General features: G+C 42.6%; 1 protein-coding gene across 1 annotated transcript; it reads left to right on the top strand.

The window, feature by feature from the left end:
• Nucleotides 1-1,281: 1,281 nt before the first annotated feature.
• On the top strand, nt 1,282-18,667 carry sox1a (SRY-box transcription factor 1a). The gene is made up of 2 exons (XM_020462029.2): nt 1,282-2,409; nt 17,145-18,667. The coding sequence occupies exons 1-2, from the start codon at nt 1,573-1,575 to the stop codon at nt 17,202-17,204; spliced, it is 897 nt and encodes a 298-aa protein (XP_020317618.2). The 5' UTR covers nt 1,282-1,572; the 3' UTR covers nt 17,205-18,667.
• The last annotated feature ends 5,799 nt before the right edge of the window (nt 18,668-24,466 follow it).

Below are 24,466 nucleotides of genomic sequence, written 5' to 3' on the forward strand. Positions count from 1 at the left end.
AGTTGAGATCTGACACCATAACACTCAGCCTTGCCAGTTTAAAATGAAATGAATTTGTTTTATTTTCTGTGTGGATAGGCATAGACCTAAATATATTAACCCCACGTTATTATTGGTTAAAAAGACAGCATTGGAATAGCATGCGTGGTTTTTCCGCATCTTAAAAAAAATATATCGAATTTTGGTTTACTTTCTATCATCAAGCGTATAAATTGTGTCACATAATTATTCACTTTGGTGCCCATATCTGTTTACAAAATGTTTTTGACTTTGGGTAGCGTAATAACCAGCTGTGAAGTGTATGCTATAGGTTCTTATGGCAACACACACGCCAATGGGAACACCATGGCGCACGCAAGGCACGCTCCCATGCTGTTCCCCTCCAGCAGACGGCGATGACAGTCTATCTCAAGTCTGCCCCAGTGACTACATTATAACAGCCTCCTTAACAGCTGATTAGAATAAGTAACATGTCTTCCCGCGGTCCAAAACCCCATTAGCTTGTTTGTAGAAGTATGACATCTGATAATGCCACACTTTGACGCACGGCTAGGTTGTGGTTAGTGACGCAAAACAGTGTGTGTGCGTGCGAGCGTGTGTGTGTGTAGGACTATGCGTGGCCAACATCTTCAACAAGCCAACAATCTGTAATTGTCTATATGGTTCCTTTATATATTTTTTCAGACTATACTCACTATTTTACTCAAAATGTATTCAACAGAAGTAGCTTATGGACTACTGACTGTTATAATGTATGTCATTTTGAAAAAATATAGTCCTTGACAGCTAGGTCGTTCAAGACTGAAGTCGAAATGGGATGCCTATCCATGTCCTGAAGACATTTTTTTTTTACCCTATCCCAAACCATAATCCTTACCTTAATCATTCGGACCGAGTGCCTAAACTTAACCCTTAACTTTGAAATTTGACGTTTGAAGAAATGGAACGATACAGAGCAGCAGGAGCAACAAAAACACTCGAAATTGGATGAATGTCTAATTCTGCAGTGAGACTGTGAAAGCTTGTTTCAAATGCTTAATGACTATGTGGTTGAATAACTTTTAGGCTAGAAGTCTAGTCTTGAAAGTGGCAAACGGATTTATATGTAATTCCCCGCAATTTTACTCACCATGTAACTTAGCGAGGGTGACCCACCTCTCACCCCCCTGCCAGTATGTTCCTCTTTCACTGGTTCTGCGTCACCTGACTGAGCGCCATGCAAATCGCTTTGCTTCTAGAACGCTATTGGCCGCTCGTTGCTCATTTAACCGCTGTCAAGGCTCTTCATATGGCTGCCGCTTTAACTAACTTCTCAACTCCGACAGGGAAAGTGGCTCAAATGCGCCTTCTGTCAGCGTGGATGTGAACCAACAACCGAAGAGGAGATAAAGCATCCACGGGGAGAACATTTCTCTGACACTCTATGTATTGGATTATTAATTCAGTTTGCATTTAATTATTTTTGTGGTGTTGGATTGTCGTTCCCTCGTGTGCACCTGCTCTGCCGGACTCGCGCGCCGACTGAACCAGACTTTGTTTCATCTGTTGGTTGAAAGTTTGAAAACAAGGTGAATGTATAGCATGATGATGGAGACGGACCTCCAGTCCCCTGGACCCCAAACGAACACACATTTGGGGCAAACCGGGCCGAACAGTGGGTCCAAAGCGAATCAGGACCGGGTGAAGCGTCCGATGAACGCGTTCATGGTGTGGTCCCGCGGCCAGCGGAGAAAGATGGCCCAGGAAAACCCAAAGATGCACAACTCTGAGATCAGCAAGCGGCTGGGAGCCGAGTGGAAGGTCATGTCCGAGGCGGAGAAGAGACCCTTCATCGACGAAGCGAAGCGGTTACGAGCAATGCACATGAAGGAGCACCCGGATTACAAGTACAGACCGAGACGGAAGACCAAGACGCTGCTGAAAAAGGACAAATACTCTCTGGCCGGTGGCCTGCTCTCTGGGGCCGGCGGCGGTGGAATGGGTCTGGGGGTCGGGATGGGTTCATCCGGCGTCGGCCAGAGGTTAGAGAGCACCGGGGGCCACGGGGGCTCCGCCAGCTCAGGCTACGCTCACATGAATGGCTGGGCGAACGGTGCGTACTCGGGGCAGATGGCTGCAGCTGCTGCGGCGGCGGCGATGATGCAAGAGGCGCAGCTAGCTTACAGCCAGCACCCGGGCAGCGGGCATCACCACCACTCACACCACCACCACCACCCGCACAACCCCCAGCCCATGCACCGCTACGACATGTCGGCACTCCAGTACAGCCCCATCTCGAACTCTGAGGGCTACATGAGCGCATCTCCGTCCGGCTATGGCGGGATCACCTACACGCAGCACCAGAGCTCTGGCGTCTCCTCCTCGGCTGCCATGGGCACGTTAGGGTCGCTGGTGAAGTCAGAGCCGAGCGTAAGCCCTCCCGTTAGCACTCACTCCAGGGGCCCTTGCCCCGGAGACTTGAGAGAGATGATAAGCATGTATTTACCGACCGGAGAGCCCGGGGACCCGTCGGTGCAAAGTAGACTCCACGCTTTGCCGCAGCATTACCAGAGTGCGACGGCTGGGGTGAACGGAACGGTTCCATTAACGCATATATAGATTATTTATATGCCTATGGAAACTGCAGACAGAATACAAAAATCCATAACCAAATATTTACTTATTTTTTAAATGATCACTGAACTACCTGCATTTTGTTCAGAATGTTTATGGTGTTCTTGTAAATTAAAAGTAAATTAGCCTATCCTTTCCCCTTTTGGAGTATACACACTCTTACGAACAGGATATGAGTTCAGATACTGGTTGTTGTGTTATCATTTTGTAATTTTTTTATTAACCACACTTGTGGTTGAGGGCGATGCCAACCACATTAATGAACACATTTGCTTAACTATAATCGAATTATTTTTGGTTCACTGTAAGTTATTGAAAAATAAGAACATGTTTTCCATAATCATGAAAGATGATTTTAAAGATTGATATTTAAAGATTAATAATTCCCTAAGAGATTGTAAACATTTCAGTTTACACTGTCTATTCATTATCATAATTATCTCTTCTTATTGTAATAATTATTGTAAATTGTGAATAATTTGAATATTTTAAAAGACTGACGCGCAACTGCTATTGTATAATTTACGAAATGCATTTCTGCTAGAGAGAGGTTCTGATATTGGGCTGAATTACAATTTAAATAAATTTCACACATATGTTGCTCTGATTCTACAAAAAAAGTGTTAGCTTGATTATTGTTCACTATCTTCAGTTGCAAATGGTAATGAGTTATATTTCATTTGAAGGCCACGAAACTTTGAGTCTGAGGTAAAGCTACCTATACGGCAAAAACAAATATTTAAATGGGAGAGTGTCTCTGGCAAACCCGTAACATAAAACAAATAGTTACAATGCGTAATATTTAATATAAGTAAACTTATTTTTTGGCCATTGGATTAAGTACACCCAAACTATTCTCAGGGTTTACCCTTATGGGTCTGTAATCATTTCTGTAAAGTTAACGTTACTAGCAAGTTGTCACGATAGAACAGAGAGAAGCACAGTATTCACATTCGTCCTTCAGAATATAGCCTACATTTCGGATATATGCGTGCAACGTCTCACTTGCAATATATTTTTTATAATTAATTATGCTCTTTTTGTTCTTGATTCGATTGATAAGTTGTATTTTGAATCTTTTCATGGTTTTTATTTTCCATGATCATTTGAACGCAATTAGGCAACATGCATTAGGCCAATGGTTTGTTTTATTTTGATTACTAACAAACTTAGACTAGACCTGTTCCGCAGGTATTGATTATACAATAGGCTTATAGCACTTAATAACTTGATTTTATGTTGTTATAATGTACAATAGATTATTCAAATAGCATAATATGATATATTTCTGTAGTAACTTGGCAAAAATACATTAATATATCCTATAGCCCATAGAAAACAAGACCAAAGCTATCTCGAGTTGGGTGACTTTTGTGGATTTTTGAAAGACATATTTTTCTTGCAAAGTGCTGAAGGGATGAACCATGCAGGCCTATTTGGACAATAACGCTATGATTGCAAATGGCGATCACCAAATGCAACTAGTACATGTAGAACGATTATTCATGCTCACTCAAATATCCTAGGCTATATTTTATCACAAAAATTATGTTTTTAAACCTTATAAATGTGTAGGATGTTTGACGTTTTTGTTATTGGCGAATTTAGGCCTACCCATTTTATTGTTGTCATGAACAGTATAATAGGCCTACTGCTTTCAGTAAGTTAGCCTAATATTATTTTACTTCATAGCATATTGTCCTAAATGATTCCACTTAAATTATTATAGACTTGTTATAATTCAGATAAGGAGTTGTATAAACCAGAATTAGGTTGTATACATACATAGCAAACTTCATTTGATTACTTTAGAATAGTTTAGTATTGAATTGACCTCATCTCACATTTTACTTGTGACTGACTATCTCCCAGTATTGAATACATTGACTACACTGTGAGTAGATAATCCTGTTAAGTATGAGCTGAAGGCTTTTTAATGGTCTATTTGGGAGAAAAGTGGAAACTTTGCTGTTTTCTTGTTATGTGACTAGGGGTCAAAGTTCAGGCTGTTTCCTTGATCCCTTAACAAAGCCTGTACCCCTGAATAGGAAGCAGTATAGATACAAAGAAACCACATTAGTCAGTGATTGACACACTCTGCATCCCTGCCATATGCCTACTACAGCAAGTATACTTATGAAGGCTGCAATGCCAGAACAATGTGCCTGATTCACAATATAGGGACAATTCAGTACAGCTCGGCTTGGCTCGCTTGACTTGGCTCGGTTTGGCCCTATAGTGTGTGACAGGCACTTGGATTTTAATGATCAAGAACCAATTTTCTATTGAACTTAGATTTCCCCCCAATAATGGTTGAATACATATTGCACTTCCAGGGAATAGATTCCGGATGGCAGTATCATCCAAGTAGATAAAGTTCTTTATTTAAGCCATGGTTGTATTACAGATGACATAGTACCTTCAACTCAATTGATCTTATTACCACTGTGTGTATTGGAAGTTTTACCATTTGGAGATTCTGAGATGATGGTTAGTGTGTCTGGGATGTTATATTCCTTTCCTCTGTGCCATGATGAATGGAGACTAGATGAAATCACCGTGCTGGAGAGGGAGATCTAAAATGTGTTGAAGAGGGTGATAAGTGTGTGTGACAGTTTTTTGGTGACTCGTTTTGAATCAGAGCAGATCATCTGTAGACATTAGGAAACAAGGAAGTGTGAGCTGTTCACTAGGTGTTTCAAGTGGAAGTGTTGTAATACCCACATGGCAGTCACAGACACTGAAACACATAGGCATGGCTAACATGATGAAATAAACAATTACACACAATTTAGATGCGAAGACTCGCAGTCTTATTAATACGTTGGCAGAAGTAGGATATGGGGATCTCTTGTGTCTTTCAGTTTCAACTGGACAGTTAGTTATAAATTACTAAAGAAAAACGGAGAGACTCATATGTCATCTGAGTAGACCGTCATTGTAAATAAGAATGTGTTCTTAACTGACTTGCCTAGTTAAATAAAATAAAAACATGTCATAAAAATATGGTGTTACGAACAATCCATAAGAGCACAACAAATAATGATGCGCACGCGTATTGAATTGACAGTGATTTCCTCTTTGGGAGCAGCTTTATATGTGCATGATACATAGTTGCTGTTCTTATCTCCTGTTCAAATACTCCAATGCAATATCATTGCTGGGGCAGGAGGTTTTGGTCAGGGAACATGGAGAGGAGAAACTCCCCGCCCTATAGTCATTGCTAAACCTGTACATGACCTCTGACCTAAGGGAACTTCTCTCTCATGCTGTGCTATGATTCCATAACCTTCTCCCCAAAGTGTGCACTTGCTCTATCCCTCTTATGGGTGGAACAGTATGGGAGTAAGCATGGGTTAGAGCAGAGTTCCCTTTGTAGTCCATTCCCTCTATGGGGGTTGCATGACACATTTCAAGACCTTTTGGAGCCTTTCTGTGCCCCATAGAGCTTGGAAAAAACATCTTTGGTGCATTGAGAAAAAGTATGAGATGGTATTTTCTGTTGTGACTTATGAGGACAGTTACATCCTGTTTCAGGCTATTTGAATCTTTTCATGGTTTGTCCAAATCAGGCCCCAAAAAGCATTATAATACTTATTATTTGAAACTCTTCTGCTCTTACACGGTTTAAACTAGAAACGTCATTCAAACTTTAAAATATGCATACTGGTCTGGATTGAGTTACATACAACTTTTTGATATATTTTATACTTTTTAAACTATTAAGCTTTTTGTCCTTCTTTCTTACCTCCATCCACTTTAATGGAATGTCCTCAACGTTCTAAAGGCTCCATTATGACATCATCACTTCCAACATTCCATTCACTGTAATTGCAACAATGCGACTTTTGACACAAATAAGCTACTTTGACCACTTTACCAACAACTTAGACAATAAGGCTGCCGAGTGGGGCATCTCAGTGCTACAGGTTTCACTACAGACCCTGGTTTGTTCCCGGGCTGTATCACAACCGGCCGTGATTGGGAGTCCCATAGGGTGGCGCACAATTGGCCCAGCGTCATCCCGGTTAGGGGAGGGTTTGGCCGTGGTAGACCGTCATTGTAAAATAAGAATTTGTTCTTAACTGACTTGGCTAGTAAAAATGTAAAAAAGTTCGTGTATGAAATCTTCCTCTACTTCTCTGCTATTTAAATCTGAGCTCAGAACGAAAATATCTTATTCCAATCAAACGGTACAGTAATTTTAGTAACCACATCAACTACTTTTCCCCGTAACTTTATAAAACAACTGCCGTTTTGACCACTCCCACAACAGGATAGACAAACAGAGGATCTAACATCATAGTCTAATTCTCTGCTATTCAAATCCGGACTCGGAACAGAATTATCTCATACCAATCAAGCGCTACAGATGTTGTTCTGAGTTTAGAGTGACAAAAAGTAACTAGCTAACGTCAGCTAACAGCTCTCTCATGTCTCATCATTGAGAAGCCCAAACAGAGCCGTTGCTATCGATACTCACAGACGTAGAGTCGCACAAGCAAAAATTACGAGTAGTGTGAATGGGGTGATTGCATTTAGAACAATTGTGAACACCAAGAAAGTAGCGACAATGAGGCAGACAATGCAACATCGCATCGTCCTCCTTAAGATCGAGCCTCGTGCTCTAAATAACTCACCTGCTGATCCCGCTGCTCTGATTGGTAGTGCTGAGCATTAACGCTTTTTCAGACCGGTTTGGTTTCGGTACGATTATTAAAAAATAATAATGGTTTTCGATTTCGGTTTAGATGATTTTGTTTAACATTAAGTGCACTATGCAATATGTGGGTTAAATGCTTTAACAACAGCGAATAAAACAATGAATAAAAGTCCCATGATGGTAGTGACTGCCCCTTACTGCTTATCCATCATTTATTTACATACTTTACTTTATTATTTGATTATTTCATCCGAAGTAATCATCTCATAGAGCTACTGTATGACAAAATCAATATTTTAGTAGTTCTTCAAAGTTAAAAAAAAACACAGACCAGACAAGTAGAAGTGCAATTGATTATGGTCATTGGAATTAATTACCATGTTTTCTGCACTAAACTATGTAGAAATATATACTACAACTTCCTACTACATTGCACAGTTCAGGTTTGATCTGATTTATCTCTAGATAAACTTTCCAATGTTTGCGTTGAGCTCACAGAAAAAAAAGAACAAAATGGAATTAAAATCATTTATATGACGTTGGTCAATTAGTTGTTTAATAAATGAAAAATAACTGACATTCCAGTTAATCGCTCAGCACTACTGATTGGAAAGAGCGAAGCTGTCTCCATTCACTCCTTTCATATTTAACTCGATCACTTCTCATTGTAGTTTAGATACCGAACAGAACTACTGACCACAACCTACTGACCATAACCACACAACTACTGACCAACTTCTACTGAACCACAAATATTGTAAACAACCACACAACTACCGAAAACAACTACTGACCACAACTACTAACCACAGCTTCTGACCAATGTCACACAACTACTGACCACAACGACTAAACCAAAACGACTAACACAACCACAAAACTACTAACCACAACTACTGACCACAAAACTTCTGAACCACACAACTAATGTCCACAACAACACAACTCCTGACCACAACTGCTGAACCACACAACTACTTACCAAAACTACTGACCAAAACTACTGACCACTACTGAAAACAACTACTGATCACAATTACTGACCACAACCACACAACTAATGAACCATACAACTACTTACCAAAACTACTGACCGCTACTGAGCACAACTACAGAGCACAACTATTGATGACAAAAATACTGAACCACGCAACTACTGACCACAACTACTGTCCACCACTACTGACCACAACCACACAACTACTGACCACAACTGCACAACCACTGGCCACACAACTACTGACCAGAACCACTGGCCACAACGACTGACCGCAAACATACTGAACCACACAACTACTGACCACAAAAATGCCGCACCACACAACTACTGACCACAACTACTGCTCAGGTCGGCACTAGCTCTGGTCCAGCTCTGGTCCTGGGTGTAGCAAGCTAGCTACGGTTTGCACTTGCTCTGGTCTAGCTCTGGTCTGCACTATAAATTAGAACTACTTAAATGTGAATATATTAGCATATAATACCCACCAACAATAATTGTAACTATTGAACCGTTCAAGCTAGAGACACCAAACCAACTTTCACATGTTCAGGCTATCATACCCCATAATTTCCTAACAATTACCCAACAAATCAATCAATATTTGAATCTAACTACTTTTTCAACTACAACCAGTCACCACCATTACTACTGCAGACACTACCACTACTATATCTTATTTCATTTAGTTTGCTTGAAAAAATGCTTCACCCGTGCTGCAGACGGCTATATCGGTCCACTGAAAAAATACTATTTACATTTTTTATTATTATTATTTTAATTCTTATTTTTTAGGTGGTGCAGCAGCACCCTCAGCACCCCTACTTCCCGCAGCTTTGCTGTTAGCCTAAATCATTTATTTATTAGATCGAACTACAGGTAGCTATCAGTAGGTCTACATGTGAACATATTCTACCTATTTCTTCAACTACCACAAAAATCATTTTAAAGAGCTGTCATCACTAGATTCATCATATTTCTCTCCCCAAATAATATCCTAAAACTTTCCAATCATTATTTCATCATACAACTAAAATCAAACTTAATTTGCACTGAACATTTTACAAAAGTAAATCGTGCATCAATTTTTCTGAAAATCACTGCATGAATAATTCATAGTGGCTTTGCTTTCCTAATAGTGTTGTCCACATGATCCTACCTTTTATCTCAGTCTTCTGAAAGAAGATCACTATGTCTTTCTTCTTTCAGTTTTCACATATAACAATGCAAGAAATATAGAAATATAGGAATATAGAAACTTTCACCACCAGTTTTGCCCCAATCAGGAATATCAAACTGTTCCACCATTTAGAGAACTGATGATACATCTTGTACTGTAGGCCTATACACATCTATCTGCCTATAGGTAGGTGTACTGCCTTATTTAAAATTGGTTAACTATGGTGTATACCAGTGGAGGCTGGTGGGATGAGCTATATGAGGACGGGCTCATTGTAATGGCTGTAATGTAATCCATGGAATGGAGTCGAACATGTGGTTTCCATTTATCCCATCCCAGACGTGACAACTAGCCCGTCCTCCAATAGCTCCTCCCACCAGCCTCCACTGGTACCAACTTTAGAAGTTCAGAGGACCATACCGCACCTACGGCCGCCTACAGCACCTATCAGAGAGCCGCCTGCCCAAGATACAGGTGGAGACCATTGAATTCAATAAAACAAACTGCTGAATTCAATAAAACAAACTGCTGAATTCAATAAAACAAACTGCTGAAAACTGAGTTTGGTGTGGATCCTAAACAGACAGTGATATGGCGTCTGCAGAGCTCCCCTCCTACGCAGCGGAGGAGCACATAGCATGGCCCGCTTGGAGGTTATTTGTATTTTATCTGCAGATGTAAAGCGACACAGATTAACACTGAAAAAACAGAGAGGCGGGGCGCGTCACGGCACATCGCTAGGTTAAAAGAGGAGTGTTCTGGTAAATTGAACCCGAATAATTTACTACTCGACCACAGAGGGGAAAGTGGAAGGGAGGGGAAGTGATGGGGAACGGGGTTTGGGGCAAAGGTGGCGATGTGGAGGTTGGGGAATGGAAGAGAGGAAGAGGGAGGGGAACAGCAGCAGTAAATCTCTGACCAATAAATCTCTCCAGCATGCGATACTCTTATCTTGTAGCCACCGATATATTCCACGCTAGGAAGCCATCAGCGCTGGCGCACACTCGGCGCTGGTAAAGCCCCGATCCCTTGCACTCGCTGTCCTAAATGGGGATAATTAGCGTCACTTTATCACGCCTCTGCATATTTTCTCCGCTTTCCCTCCATCCCCAACGCCCCCCTCCCCCCAAAAAACCCAGCCGAGCTTGCCTGCTCTCGGTGCCCGCTCTGTCACAGAAGATTACGGAGACAGATTGCACAGAACGAATGTGCCAGGCAAGATTAGCGGGGAATAGAGAAAGCAACTGGGCCAATGAATTCCTCGCGAGGGCCTTATCGTGCAATTACACGTTGACATGTTTAACAATCTTGCTGCCTCTTAATCCCGCGCTCTTCCAGGAGCGCTGCGATGCTGCTGTTGCTGCTGCTCTGTCCAGCACCATACACTGGAGAACAGGCCCCAATGCACCGACACGTGGTGGCACACAGGCTGCTGACACACACACAGGGAAAGTTTATTATTTTTTCACACATTTGCAAACTTTTACTCTTGTTGTTTCCTGCTCTCTTGCAATGCTGTTCCCTCACAACACGAGCAATTTTGAGAATGATGTTCTGTAGCCTATCCTTCTGAACTGTTTGTCAGAAGATGTTCAATTAGACAGTGTCTAAGCAATCAGCCGGGGAAATTATTCTATTGATGATTAAACTTTGAAGTTGAATGAAAATAATAAGTTTGATGAGGATTAAACTTTGAAGTTTAATCATCCACATTTTGAATACTTCTCTGTAGTATTATTTTATTTGAGGACTTTTAACCTATGAACGGGGACTCTGTGAAAATGGTTGATAATGTTGGGAATATAGGGCTCGGGAGTGTAGCAGCGGTCTAATGGCACTGCATCTCAGTGCTAGAGGCGTCACTACAGACACCCTGGTTCGAATCCAGGCTGTATCACAACCGGCCGTGATTGGGAGTCCCATAGTGCGGCGCACAATTGACCCATCGTCGTTCGGGTTGGGCCGGTGTAGGCCGTCATTGTAAATAATAATGTGTTCTTAACTGACTTGCCAAGCTAAATAAAATGTAATTGATTCAGGCCTAAACAGTATTTCACCGTCCATCGCGAAGAGTGATGGTGAGAAATATTTAGCCTTGACCATTTGTTTAGAGTTCGTTTTGGACTCTTTTCCCCTCTCTCCTCTTTCCTCCTTCACCCCCCCCCCCCCTTAACTTCCCTCCTCTCCCTCCATCCCTCCTGCTTGGTGGTAGCGGGGCCTGTGTGGGAGTGATTGTGAGCGCCACTGTTGGAATTTGGCAGCGGCCGCGGTTTGGAGAGCCGCCCCACGCTGAGCCCCATTCAGCGACCGGCGCACTGTGAGGTTGGGAAGTTTCACTCAGCCGTACAACTCAATGCCCCAACAAAGGCGATTACAAGCCCCAGTGCATTCCTGAAGGGACCCGGTAGCGACGCAGGTGCGAGGGAACCGGGGGAACCCGTCAGAGAAGTGTCAAAAACGGGACAGTGCCGGGACCACACAAAACCTAACGCACCGCGGGTAGCAGGGATTTTTTTGGAAGGGGTCGGGGGTAGAATGAAAATAATAAGTTTGATGAGGATAACGTTTTGGGGTGCTTTAGAACAGGCTTGTCTGTCTTCCCAGTGTATGAAAGGAAGAGAAATCGTCCAATTTAGTGAGAGAAACACATTTCTTAGACACATTTTCAAGTCAGCAATGCCCTGATTGTTGATTTGAAAAGAATATACTTATTTCGGCTTAGCCGAAATATCGATATTTGACCAAATAATTGAAAGGACACTTACAAAAAAAAATCGTATAAAAAAGCGAAAAGTAGTCTGCAAGAAAACATCTCCTCTAATTCTTCCTCGATTGGTAGCAGAATAAATGGTGCACAGAGGTTAACTGCGTTGCAATGCGCCCAAGCGTGTGTTTTTGGCTGGCTATAGGTCTGTCTGTATCGCGGAGACAGACGGTATATTTGATTAGAGCAGCGCCTAACTATCAGTTACCGAGGAGAAACAGAGGATCCCTAAGGAGCGGTAATCAGCACGCCAGCAGCTCGCGGACCTCTCATTTCCCACCACTGCAACATAATGGAGGCGCGCAGGACCGCATGAGAATCAGCCCAGCGCAGAAAAATAACTGTCACTCACTGTTTGGCGACCGAATACAAGACACAGTATTCATTCCTCTGTGACACTCAACAGCTAGAGTCTGTGAATTAAATTAACAGAAACGAAACTTACTTTTTGTTTGTTATGTATGTTTGTAGCATCTTTGGAAGAGTTTCCTTATTATAGGCCTATGGAAAGGGAATTTTGTAAGTAGGTGCACAACATTTTCACCTTTTTGGTGTGTGTGCGTGCCTCTAATTTCCATGCGTGGACGCCATGGGGGTCTTGTGTAATCGGACTACTCCGCTCTTCCCTGCCCTCACCTGAGTGCTACCCACAGGGGTGAGTGGGGGACAAAAGCGGTCCCCCGCACCGGCAGCGGTGGTCAGTCAAGCAGAGCAGACTATGCTAATGTTCCTGACCCAGAGAGGCAAAGGGGGGCGAACAGAGATTCCGATTGTTCATGATCTCACGAAATACACAGCTGCAAAGCAATGCTAGCAATGCTGCGAGACTTTCAGATCCAAGCCAATGCATGACGCGGCCAGAGTGTACTCTGTAATCGCCAATTTAAAGTATGTATACATGCAGTTTGACCATGTTCAGAAAGGGAGTTGTGCCTAACTTCAGGCAAAGCTGAAAGGGCTTCTGTCTATAACTTGGACGTTATTCTATATCGTTAATATGATCCAATGCCTCTCTTTCTATCTGCCCCTGCTGTAGCCTGTGTAAAGCACTGTCAAATGCTACAAGATTAGAAACGTTGGTCATTATTCCTGCGTGCTTCACTTTATACCATTCTAGCCGGACGAGAGCTGTCCAGTGCTGAAGTGACAGCGACTGAAATCACGTCATTTCAGCACCTGCTCGAGTCGTGCGTGAAAAAGCCAACAGTGTGTAGACTCTCTGCTGAAAAATGTATTGTAAAAAAAATATAGGCTATTGGATTAGGCCAAACGGGATGATTTATCAGGGTGGCAGGAAGCCTTGCCTTTAAGAGCGTTGGGCCAGTAACCGACATGAGCAAGCCACTTAACACTAAAGCTACTTCTGTAAGACGCTCTGGATAAGAGCATCTGCTAAATTACAAAAATGTCAAATGTAGGCAACTGAAGAAGTGGAGTGCATGATCTCCTATACTAAAGTTGATTGAATTGAATCAAATTGAGGGACAATAGAATAAATTAATAACACGACAGTAGGCAAATTCTAGATGTGGTGAATCATTTCCACAAGTTGTACGCTTGAGAACGCAATGGGTTACCTAAATTCCAGACTTACAGTACCAGTCAAAAGTTTGGACACACCTACTCATTCAAGGGTTTTTCTTAATTTTTTGCTACTTTCTACATTATAAAATAATAGTGAAGACATCAAAACTATGGCATAACACATATGGAATCATATTGTAAAAAAAAAGTGTTGAACAAATTCTTCAAAGTATCCACCCTTTGTGTTGATGACAGCTTTGCAAACTCATGGCATTCTTTCAACCAGATTCATGAGGAATGCTTTTCCAACAGTCTTGAAGGAGTTCCCACATATGCTAAGCACTTGTTGGCTGCTTTCCTTCTGCAAGGACAAACGCTGGGAAACGAGAAGCAAGTACAGTGAGTGAACATTTAATCAATAACGGACATGAAACAGAATGTGGATAGCGTCTGGACAGGGGAAACAAAACAACATTAATGCAGACACCGTGATGAAACTGAGGAATAAACAAATATAGGTGAGGTAATCAATATGTGATGGAGTCCAGGTGAGTAAAATGAAGCGCTGGTGCATGTAACAATGGTGACAGGTGTGTGTAATGATGGGCAGCCTGGCGCCCTCAAGTGCCAGATAGGGGGAGCGGGCGCAGGCGTGACACCTTCACTCTGCGGTCCAACTCATCCCAAACCATCTCAATTGGGTTGAGGTCAGGTGATTGTGGAGTTGGTCTTTTATGGACTTGGTCTTTTGCCAAATAGGGGTCTATTCTGTATACCAACCCCTACCTTGTCACAACACAACTGATTGGCTCAAACTCATTAAGAAGGAAATCATTTCCACAATTAACTTTTAACAAGGCCACATGTTCATTGAAATTCATTCCAGGTGACTACCTCGTGAAGCTGGTTGAGAGAATCCCAAGTGTGTGCAAAACTGTAATCAAGGCAAAGGGAGGCTACATTGAAGAATCGAAAATCGGAAATATATTCTGATTTGTTTAACACTTTTTTGCTTACTACATGATGTTATTTCATAGTTTTGATGTCTTCACTATTATTCTACAATGTAGAAAATAGTAAAAGTAAAGAAAAAATATTGAATAAGTAGGTGTGTCCAAACTTTTGATTGGTACTGTACTTCACAGCCTATATTTGACCCCTCTCCCGGAGTCAACCAGACAACAACACCCTGTGAAAGGACAAAACACTGCCTGGAATTGTTTTTGTTTTCCCTCCAATGGTTGCTTGCTGTTTTGTGTAGGGGCGAACTTATACCGCTGATTGAGTCTGAGCCGCTTCAGTCCAAAGCTATCATCTACGAGCTGACAATAACAGGAGAGAGAAGAGAACGAAAATACTTGATGTTTATGGATCGCTCATTGATCTTGCGCGGGTCTTTGAAGCGGTTTGTTTGTTTGTTATTTTGATGACTGGCTCATTGTAAACAGACAGCGGGGGTTGGGGGACTGCTAGGAGGGATGGCGCGGCCTGCGGGAGCGCGCACAATTCCCTTTCGCTTGGACGGTCGATGACAGCATGTGATCCGGTGTTCATGCCTGGAGACGCGAGGAAATGGTGGCAGAGGGAGCAGGGTAGTTTGGCGGTAATGACACCCCCTACAGCTCGTTATTACTTAAAGACCATGTCGCTGTGAAATTAGAGTTTGGTGGTGGCATGGTGCTCTGAGCTTGTCAGTCTGTCTCCCCAGCCTGCTCACCCCTTCCTCCCCACCATCTACTCCCTTCACAGAGCCACATCCGCAAGATCTTTCTTTTTGAATTTTTGAATGTATTTTCTCTATCTCTTTCTCTCTCACACATACAGAGAGAGAGCGAGAGAGAGAGAGAGATCATTATATTTTGTTGAAGTTTTCCTTTAATTTCTATGTATCTCTATGAATGCTTATGTAGGACTATAAGGTCGTAAATGAGTTATGTCACCATGACACTGTAATAATCAGTCTATGGATTGTGATAATAGTGATCAATCAATAAATCAATCAGATGTATGTTTGAAACCCTTTTTACATCAACAGATGTGGTTTAGAGCAAAGGTGTCTTGCTGGTCTTTTGTCTCAGGTCCAGTTGACTCAGCTGTCCTCCATGTGTTCTCCTCCACATCTTTAACATTCACATTAACATCAGCCAGTGAAGAGAGACTGCTGTCGCTAACAGTATGAAGCACAGTGCTCACTGCTGCCAAGACAGCTAATCCTTTTAGTGCACTGCTGTATAATCACACACACACACACACACACACACACACACACACACACACACACACACACACACACACACACACACACACACACACACACACACACACACACACACACACACACACACACACACACACACACACACACACACACACACACACACACACACACACACTAAAGTGTACTCTCACAATTCTCTATCTTACAGTCACACACACACACAAACACACACCAGGCTGTAAAGGATTTCTGATAGCTCAGTGCCAGGTGATTATTTCCAAAGTGGCGTGGAAGGGGTTAATGGGAGCTCAACGAGTTGGGCTAAGAAACATTGTTTTTATTTCCTGATGTTGCAGCCCTGCACCACGCAGATAGCTCCCTGACCTCTGACCTTTGTGAGGTCAAGTGATCAACAACCGTGGTCATTTAGATGGGGTCAGATTATAGCCTGTAAGGGATGTGCACTTCACACCAATACCTCAGTGGAGGAGGTGTAAATTGCCTTTAATGATTATGATAACGCTACTCTAATTGTTTTCAAGGCCATCAGATTGTTATAAGCTATCAGACAATTTAGCAGAGCTAGGTGAAATGGGATTAATTGATTTTGATTTGATTTGATTTGATTTGAATTTGATTCATTTATAAGTGTGCTGATAAACTTACTGGTCTTAAGGAAATTCACCTTTTGCCTACATTTACATCGTGTGTGTGTGTGTGTGTGTGTGTGTGGGTGTGTGTGTGTGTGTGTGCATATTAGTTTTAAGCATGGTAGGTACAATTCACAGGTGGCTGGAGGACAGGCTCATAGTAATTGCTGGAATATAAACAATGGAATGATATCAAACACATGGTTACCATGTCCTCCCCTCACCAGCCTCCCGTGGTACAATTACTGTAAATAATAACTCTACCTGGTCAATCATGGATAAGAAAAATAAAGATCATACTGTATGGTTGGAGACCAGACTCCATGTGGATGTGGTCTAGGACCTACCTGTTCTTTCCCCCTAGTCTGCCAGTTTCCAAGAAAGCTCCATATCTGTGTGATCAGAAGAGATAAATATTGTTGTGGTGTCTGAACTGACTGACTGCTGACCTTTAGATGTCTGTCTCACTAAGTCCATCGTCTCTCTCTCTCTCTTTCCCCCTCTCTCTCCCTACACCCCCCCCCCCCCTCCCCAGGGTGTCCAGTATGATGACTGCCATGGTGGACTGTCCATGGATCACCGTGGAGACCTGTGATTGACAGACAGGCACTAGCCCCCGTCTGGCTGGCAGGCCGTCATTACGATGAGCAGGAGCAGATTTGCTATGCTGGCGACAGGACCGCACGGGAAATGTCAACGACCATCAGAGCCCCAGACAGACTTCCTCCCCTCCCCCAAATACCTCACCTAATGTCAGCTAATGCCCATGCTCATCATCCAGACCCTCGGTACCATCAACACAGCTTCACATACTTCATCTACACTCATTTACAAACCACATGCACACAAAGCACTCTACCCCTGTATACTTCGTCCAACAACTCAACACGCCTCACCCAAACCCCCACATGGCTCACCCATCCCTCACATATTTCACCCCAACCCCTATGTATCACCCAACAGCCTCACACCTCATCCAACCACCACAGTACCTCACTCCTTATGTGCGTCATCTGCCCCACACATCCACCCGTCACCCCCCTGTCACCCCCCATGCACCTCAGCCAGCCTCCTATATTAATACCCTGTCTCCCTCTATTGGCCTATTGCCCAGCAGCACTCTGCATGTTAACATTTCAAAATTCCTCAAATTGTGAGAAAGAAGTATTTTCTTGCCTTCAGTCTATGTGAACAGCCAGTCTGCCCTGCATGCCAGACAGCTAGCTAGAACATCACGTGTGGCCAGTTCTGAGACAGACTGGCACTCTGACAGGCACCCTGACCAGAGTAAGTGCCTCACACATATTACAGCAGTTTACTGCAGTTTGGCAGGACACTGACAACAAGACCAGCCAATGCCTGGCAAACTGACTGACCCCCGGTCACAGTGCAAACGTTTAGGAAATCTGTTCCAAGGTATCTCTCTAGTAAAGTCTTAACAGTCATCCTTCTCCTCTCTGGGCCCAGACACAGTGTCATGTTCATGTTGGTGCTATTCAGAGCTCTGCTGCCTTGAATGATACCACAAAATGAAATAAACACATTCAAATGGCTTCCTGTCGCCTCCCATTGGCGACACAGGAGAAAATCTCAGTTTCATTACATAGGAAATTAAAAGGAAGGGTAATTGTAGAGTACAAGGAGGAAAGGTGAGGAAAACTTTCTGCGAGACCACAATCTAACTATATTACATATAATCACTCATTGAAATAGTTTTTTATTTATTTGAATTCTGTTCCTCCAGCCTGGGATTTTTAAAATTCCTGCCATTGATCTAGAAGCTGCTTGAAGCAGTGGGAGAGAGGGTTAGATCTGTGGTATGGAAATACTGGGCAGAAGTTATGAATGAGGCAATCGAAAAAATTAATGGGTAAATCAATGAAGCATTCAATGTGCATCAACATTGACTTAATCAAGCATTCGTCTTTATGGTCTTGTATTATTGATTTTATATCAACGTATCAAGTTGAAATCGAAATGATTTTTGCTTCTGTACATTTTGAGGATTGACTGAAAACCTGTCCCTTGCATTAGAAATAAAATGCAATGCAAAATAAAGAGTTATCTGTTTATTGTGTGTCCCAACACCCTATTGTGTGTACGTGTACCCAAACAGACACATAAACACAGACTCATGTGTTATGTGCATCAACGTGGTACCAACCTGTAATTACAAACGATTGGAAACACACACACACACACACGCACACACACACACACACACACACACACACACACACACACACACACACACACACACACACACACACACACACACACACACACACACACACACACACACACACACACACACACACACACACACACACACACACACACAGGAATTGAAGGTTCTTAGCAGCAGTTTGATGTTGGTAGTTAGGTCCATGGTGTCCTACTCTGTGGGATGTTAATATGCAGGTGTGTTCTTCTGACCCAGACAGACTGTGTACAGGAACAGGATAATAGGCAACTCCAGTGACTATACAAAGTCATTACCAGCATGTTACTGTCCAACTAGGCACTGTTCCTCTCCCTTTGCACACACACACACACACACACACACACACACACACACACACACACACACACACACACACACATATTCCGGAGAGATCCTTGGTTATCACACCCCTGCAGATTGTTCTGAACTACTTATGGAAAACACACATCTCAAGATGTGGCCACTCTTGCCAACAGTGAGCCCAGTGTTAAGAACAGTTGTTGTCGTTGTTGTCAATTGTGTGTTTTTAGCATCTCTAAATTCCCAGCATTGCTAAGGTGCTTTGGAAGAGGATTAACTAATGTTGGCTGGCGTCGATGAGCAAGCCTCGCAGATTTCCTACCAGCAAGAAAAAGACAAAGAAAGAGGGGAAGGAGGAAGAAAATGCGGAAAAGGACAACAGGGAAACGGTCATAACAGCTTGTGTAAACATGATGACTTGAGAGGTAGAAGAGATGACTGGGGGAAGAAAGGAGAGAGGGAAGGAAATAAGGAGAGGAACGCTTTTGGCATTTGAATCCAAGCAATAATTGTCCGAAAGGAGGTGGTTTACACTTTCACACCGATGCTGGAGAGAGGACTGTCTCTCTCCCCTTTTCTGCTCCTCTTTGCTCTACTCCACCCTCTGTTTAGATCTCTCTCTCTCTCCCCCATTCCCAGAAGGTGACAGTTCAGTTCCAAGCTCTTTTGTCTCTCCTCTGTCATGACTTCAAACAGCAGTACTGCTCTGGTCATACTGATGGTGCCTGAAGCGAACTGGCGCTCTGCGTCTCGGGTTTACGTATCTCTGAGTGTCCTTGGTGACACTTTTCCTCTCCTCTCTCTCTCTCTCTCTCTCTCTCTCTGTCTCCCTCTTATTTTCTTTTCTTTCTTACTTCTTCCCTCTCTCTCGCTCTCTCTCTCCCTCACTCTCTCTTCCTTCTCTGTGTGGAGTAGCATCGGCAGAGAGAAGCCGTGAGGAATCTGAACGTTTACTAATTACCAAGTCGTTCAGAAATACCTCAGGGACGTACTCTGATCCTGTCAATCCATTTGGAGTTTTATGTGAATAAAAACCAATTACATGTGAAGTGACTCATATGAATACAGAATATCGTAGATTTTGATAACTTATTAGCCTGGACTGGAGAGAGGCATAAACTCAGTATATCTTGAAGTGCTGTATATTTCCACAACCCTTGATCATGTGACTGTGGTGTCCTATTTCAATAGCAACTTTATTATCCCCAAAGGGCAATTCGTTAGACAAACCACAATAGCATGGCCTACTTCTCATGCCAGCCCCATTCCCATAGAGAGGCCCTCATGGTTGGGCCATGGCAAAACCATAGTTGTGGGTTCTATACTTACCAACAAAACTATGATGATATTAATGTATCATGTTATCAAATAGTTATCAAATATTAGTTGTTAATGATTTTGTTGTTTCCAGTTTTGTAGTTGTTGTCATGGTTGCTGTTGATTTCACTGTAGTAGTAGTTGTTGATGTTGTTGATTTTGGTGATGTCACTGTAGTAGTTGTTGATGTCACTGTAGTAGTAGTTGTTGATGTTGATGTCACTGTAGTAGTAGTTGATGTCACTGTAGTAGTAGTTGTTGATGTTGATTTCACTGCAGTAGTAGTTGATGTCACTGTAGTAGTAGTTGTTGATGTCACTGAAGTAGTAGTTGATGTCACTGTAGTAGTAGTTGATATCACTGTAGTAGTAGTTGTTGATGTTGTTCATGTTGTTCATGTCACTGTAGTAGTAGTTGATGTCACTGTAGTAGTAGTTGATGTTGTTCATGTCACTGTAGTAGTAGTTGTTGATGTTGTTCATGTCACTGTATTAGTAGTAGTAGTTGTTGATGTCCCTGTAGTAGTTGTTGTTGATGTTTATGTCACTGTAGTAGAAGTTGATGTCACTGTAGTAGTAGTTGATGTCACTGGAGTAGTAATAGTTGTTGATGTTGGGTATATCCTCTAGCTCCACAATGAAATAGGGTGCAGGCCAGGCAGCAGGCTGTTAGCCAGCCGGCCAGCTTAGTGGAGTCTGCCACTAGCACAGTCAGTGTAGTCAGCTCAGCTATCCCCATTGAGACCGTGTCTGTGCCTCAACCTGGATTGGGCAAAACTAAACATGGCGGTGTTCGCCTTAGCAATCTCACTAGGATAAAGAACTCCTCCATTCCTGTCATTATTGAAAGAGATCGTGATACCTCACATCTCAAAATTGGGCTACTTAATGTTAGATCCCTTACTTCAAAGGCAATTATAGTCAATTAACTAATCAGTGATCATAATCTTGATGTGATTGGCCTGACTGAAACATGGCTTAAGCCTGATGAATTTAGTGTGTTAAATGAGGCCTCACCTCCTGGTTACACTAGTGACCATATCCCCCGTGCATCCTGCAAAGGCGGAGGTGTTGCTAACATTTACGATAGCAAATTTCAATTTACAAAAAAAAAAACTAAGTTTTCGTCTTTTGAGCTTCTAGGCATGAAATCTATGCAGCCTACTCAATCACTTTTTATTGCTACTGTTAACAGGCCTCCTGGGCCATATACAGCGTTCCTCATTGAGTTCCCTGAATTCCTATCGGACCTTGTAGTCATAGCAAATAATATTGTAATTTTTGGTGACTTTAATATTCACATGGAAAAGTACACAGACCCACTCCAAAAAGCTTTCGGAGCCATCATCGACTCAGTGGGTTTTTGTCCAATATGTCTCTGGACCTACTCACTGTCACAGTCATACTCTGGACCTAGTTTTGTCCCATGGAATAAATGTTGTGGATCTTAATGTTTTTCCTCATAATCCTGGACTATTGGACCACCTTTTCATTACGTTTGCAATTGCAACAAATAATCTGCTCAGACCCCAACCAAGGAGCATCAAAAGTCGTGCTATAAATTCACAGACAACACAAAGATTCCTTGATGCCCTTCCAGACTCCCTCTGCCTCCTGAAGGACGTCAGAGGACAAAAATCAGTTAACCACCTAATTTAACCTTGCGCAATACCCTAGATGCAGTTGCACCCCTAAAAACTAAAAACATTTCTCATAAGAAACTAGCTCCCTGGTATACAGAAAATACCCGAGCTCTGAAGCAAGCTTCCAGAAAATTGGAACGGAAATGGCGCCACACCAAACTGGAAGTCTTCCGACTAGCTTGGAAAGACAGTACCGTGCAGTATCGAAGAGCCCTTACTGCTGCTCGATCATCCTATTTTTCCAACTTAATTGAGGAAAATAAGAAAAATCTGAAATTTCTTTTTGATACTGTCGCAAAGGCTTTCACTTCAGCAGTAATAAATTCATGAACTTCTTTGTGGAAAAGATCATGATTATTAGAAAGCAAATTACGGACTCCTCATTAAATCTGCGTATTCCTTCAAAGCTCAGTTGTCCTGAGTCTGCACAACTTTGCCAGGACCTAGGATCAAGAGAGACTCTCAAGTGTTTTAGTACTATATCTCTTGACACAATGATGAAAATAATCATGGCCTCTAAACCTTCAAGCTGCATACTGGACCCTATTCCAACTAAACTACTGAAAGAGCTGCTTCCTGTGCTTGGCCATCCTATGTTGAACATAATAAACGGCTCTCTATCCACCAGATGTGTACCAAACTCACTAAAAGTGGCAGTAATAAAGCCTCTCTTGAAAAAGCCAAACCTTGACCCAGAAAATATAAAAACTATCGGCCTATATCGAATCTTCCATTCCTCTCAACATTTTTAGAAAAGGCTGTTGCGCAGCAACTCACTGCCTTCTTGAAGACAAACAATGTATACCAAATGTATCATTCTGGGTTTAGACCCCATCATAGCACTGAGACTGCACTTGTGAAGGTGGTAAATTACCTTTTAATGGCACCAGACCGAGGCTCTGCATCTGTCCTCGTGCTCCTAGACCTTAGTGGTGCTTTTGATACCATCGATCACCACATTCTTTTGGAGAGATTGGAAACCCAAATTGGTCTACACGGACAAGTTCTGGCCTGGTTTAGATCTTATCTGTCAGAAAGATAACAGGTTGTCTCTGTGAATGGTTTGTCCTCTGACAAATCAACTGTAAATTTTGGTGTTCCTCAAGGTTCCGCTTTAGGACCACTATTGTTTTCACTATATATTTTACCTCTTGGGGATGTCATTCGAAAACATAATGTTAACTTTCACTGCTATGTGGATGACACACAGCTGTACATTTCAATGAAACATGGTGAAGCCACAAAATTGCCCTCGCTAGAAGCCTGTGTTTCAGACATATGGAAGCGGGTGGCTGCAAACTTTCTACTTTTAAACTCGGACAAAACAGAGATGCTTGTTCTAGGTCCCAAGAAACAAAGAGATCTTCTGTTGAATCTGACAATTACTCTTAATGGTTGTACAGTCGTCTCAAATAAAACTGTGAAGGACCTCGGCGTTACTCTGGATCTGATCTCTCTTTTGACGAACATATCAAGACTGTTTCAAGGACAGATTTTTTTCCATCTACGTAACATTGCAAAAATCAGAAACTTTCTGTCCAAAAATGATGCAGAAAAAATAATCCATGCTTTTGTTACTTCTAGGTTAGACTACTGCAATGCTCTACTTTCCGGCTACCCGGATAAAGCACTAAATATACTTCAGTTAGTGCTAAATACGGCTGCTAGAATCCTGACTAGAACCAATTTTTTAAATCATATTACTCCAGTACGAGCCTCCCTACTCCTGTCAAGGCAAGGTCTGATTTCAATGTTTTACTGCTAACCTACAAAGCATTACATGGGCTTGCTCCTACCTATCTCTCTGATTTGGTCCTGCCGTACATACCTACACGTGCGCTACGGTCACAAGACGCAGGCCTCCTAATTGTCCCTAGAATTTCTAAGCAAACAGCTGGAGGCAGGGATTTCTCCTATAGAGCTCCATTTTTATGGAATGGTCTGTCTACCCATGTGAGAGACGCAAACTCGGTCTCAACCTTTAAGTCTTTACTGAAGACCCATCTCTTCAGTGGATCATATGATTGAGTGCAGTCTGGCCCAGGAGTGTGAAGGTGAACGGAAAAAGGCTCTGGAGCAACGAACCGCCCTTGCTGTCTCTGCCTTGACAGTTACCCTCTTTCCACTGGGATTCTCTGCCTCTAACCGTATTACAGGGGCTGAGTCACTGGTTACTGGTGCTCTTTCATGCCGTCCCTAGGAGGGGTGCGTCACTTGAGTGGGTTGAGTCACTGATGTGATCTACCTGTCTGGGTTGGCGCCCCCCCTTGGGTTGTGCCGTGGCGGAGATCTTTGTGGGCTATACTCGGCCATGTCTCAGGATGGTAAGTTGGTGGTTGAAGATATCCCTCTAGTGGTGTGGGGGCTGTGCTTT

Source organism: Oncorhynchus kisutch, linkage group LG26 (genome assembly GCF_002021735.2).
Source record: "Oncorhynchus kisutch isolate 150728-3 linkage group LG26, Okis_V2, whole genome shotgun sequence".
Classification (NCBI taxonomy): Eukaryota; Metazoa; Chordata; class Actinopteri; order Salmoniformes; family Salmonidae; genus Oncorhynchus; species Oncorhynchus kisutch.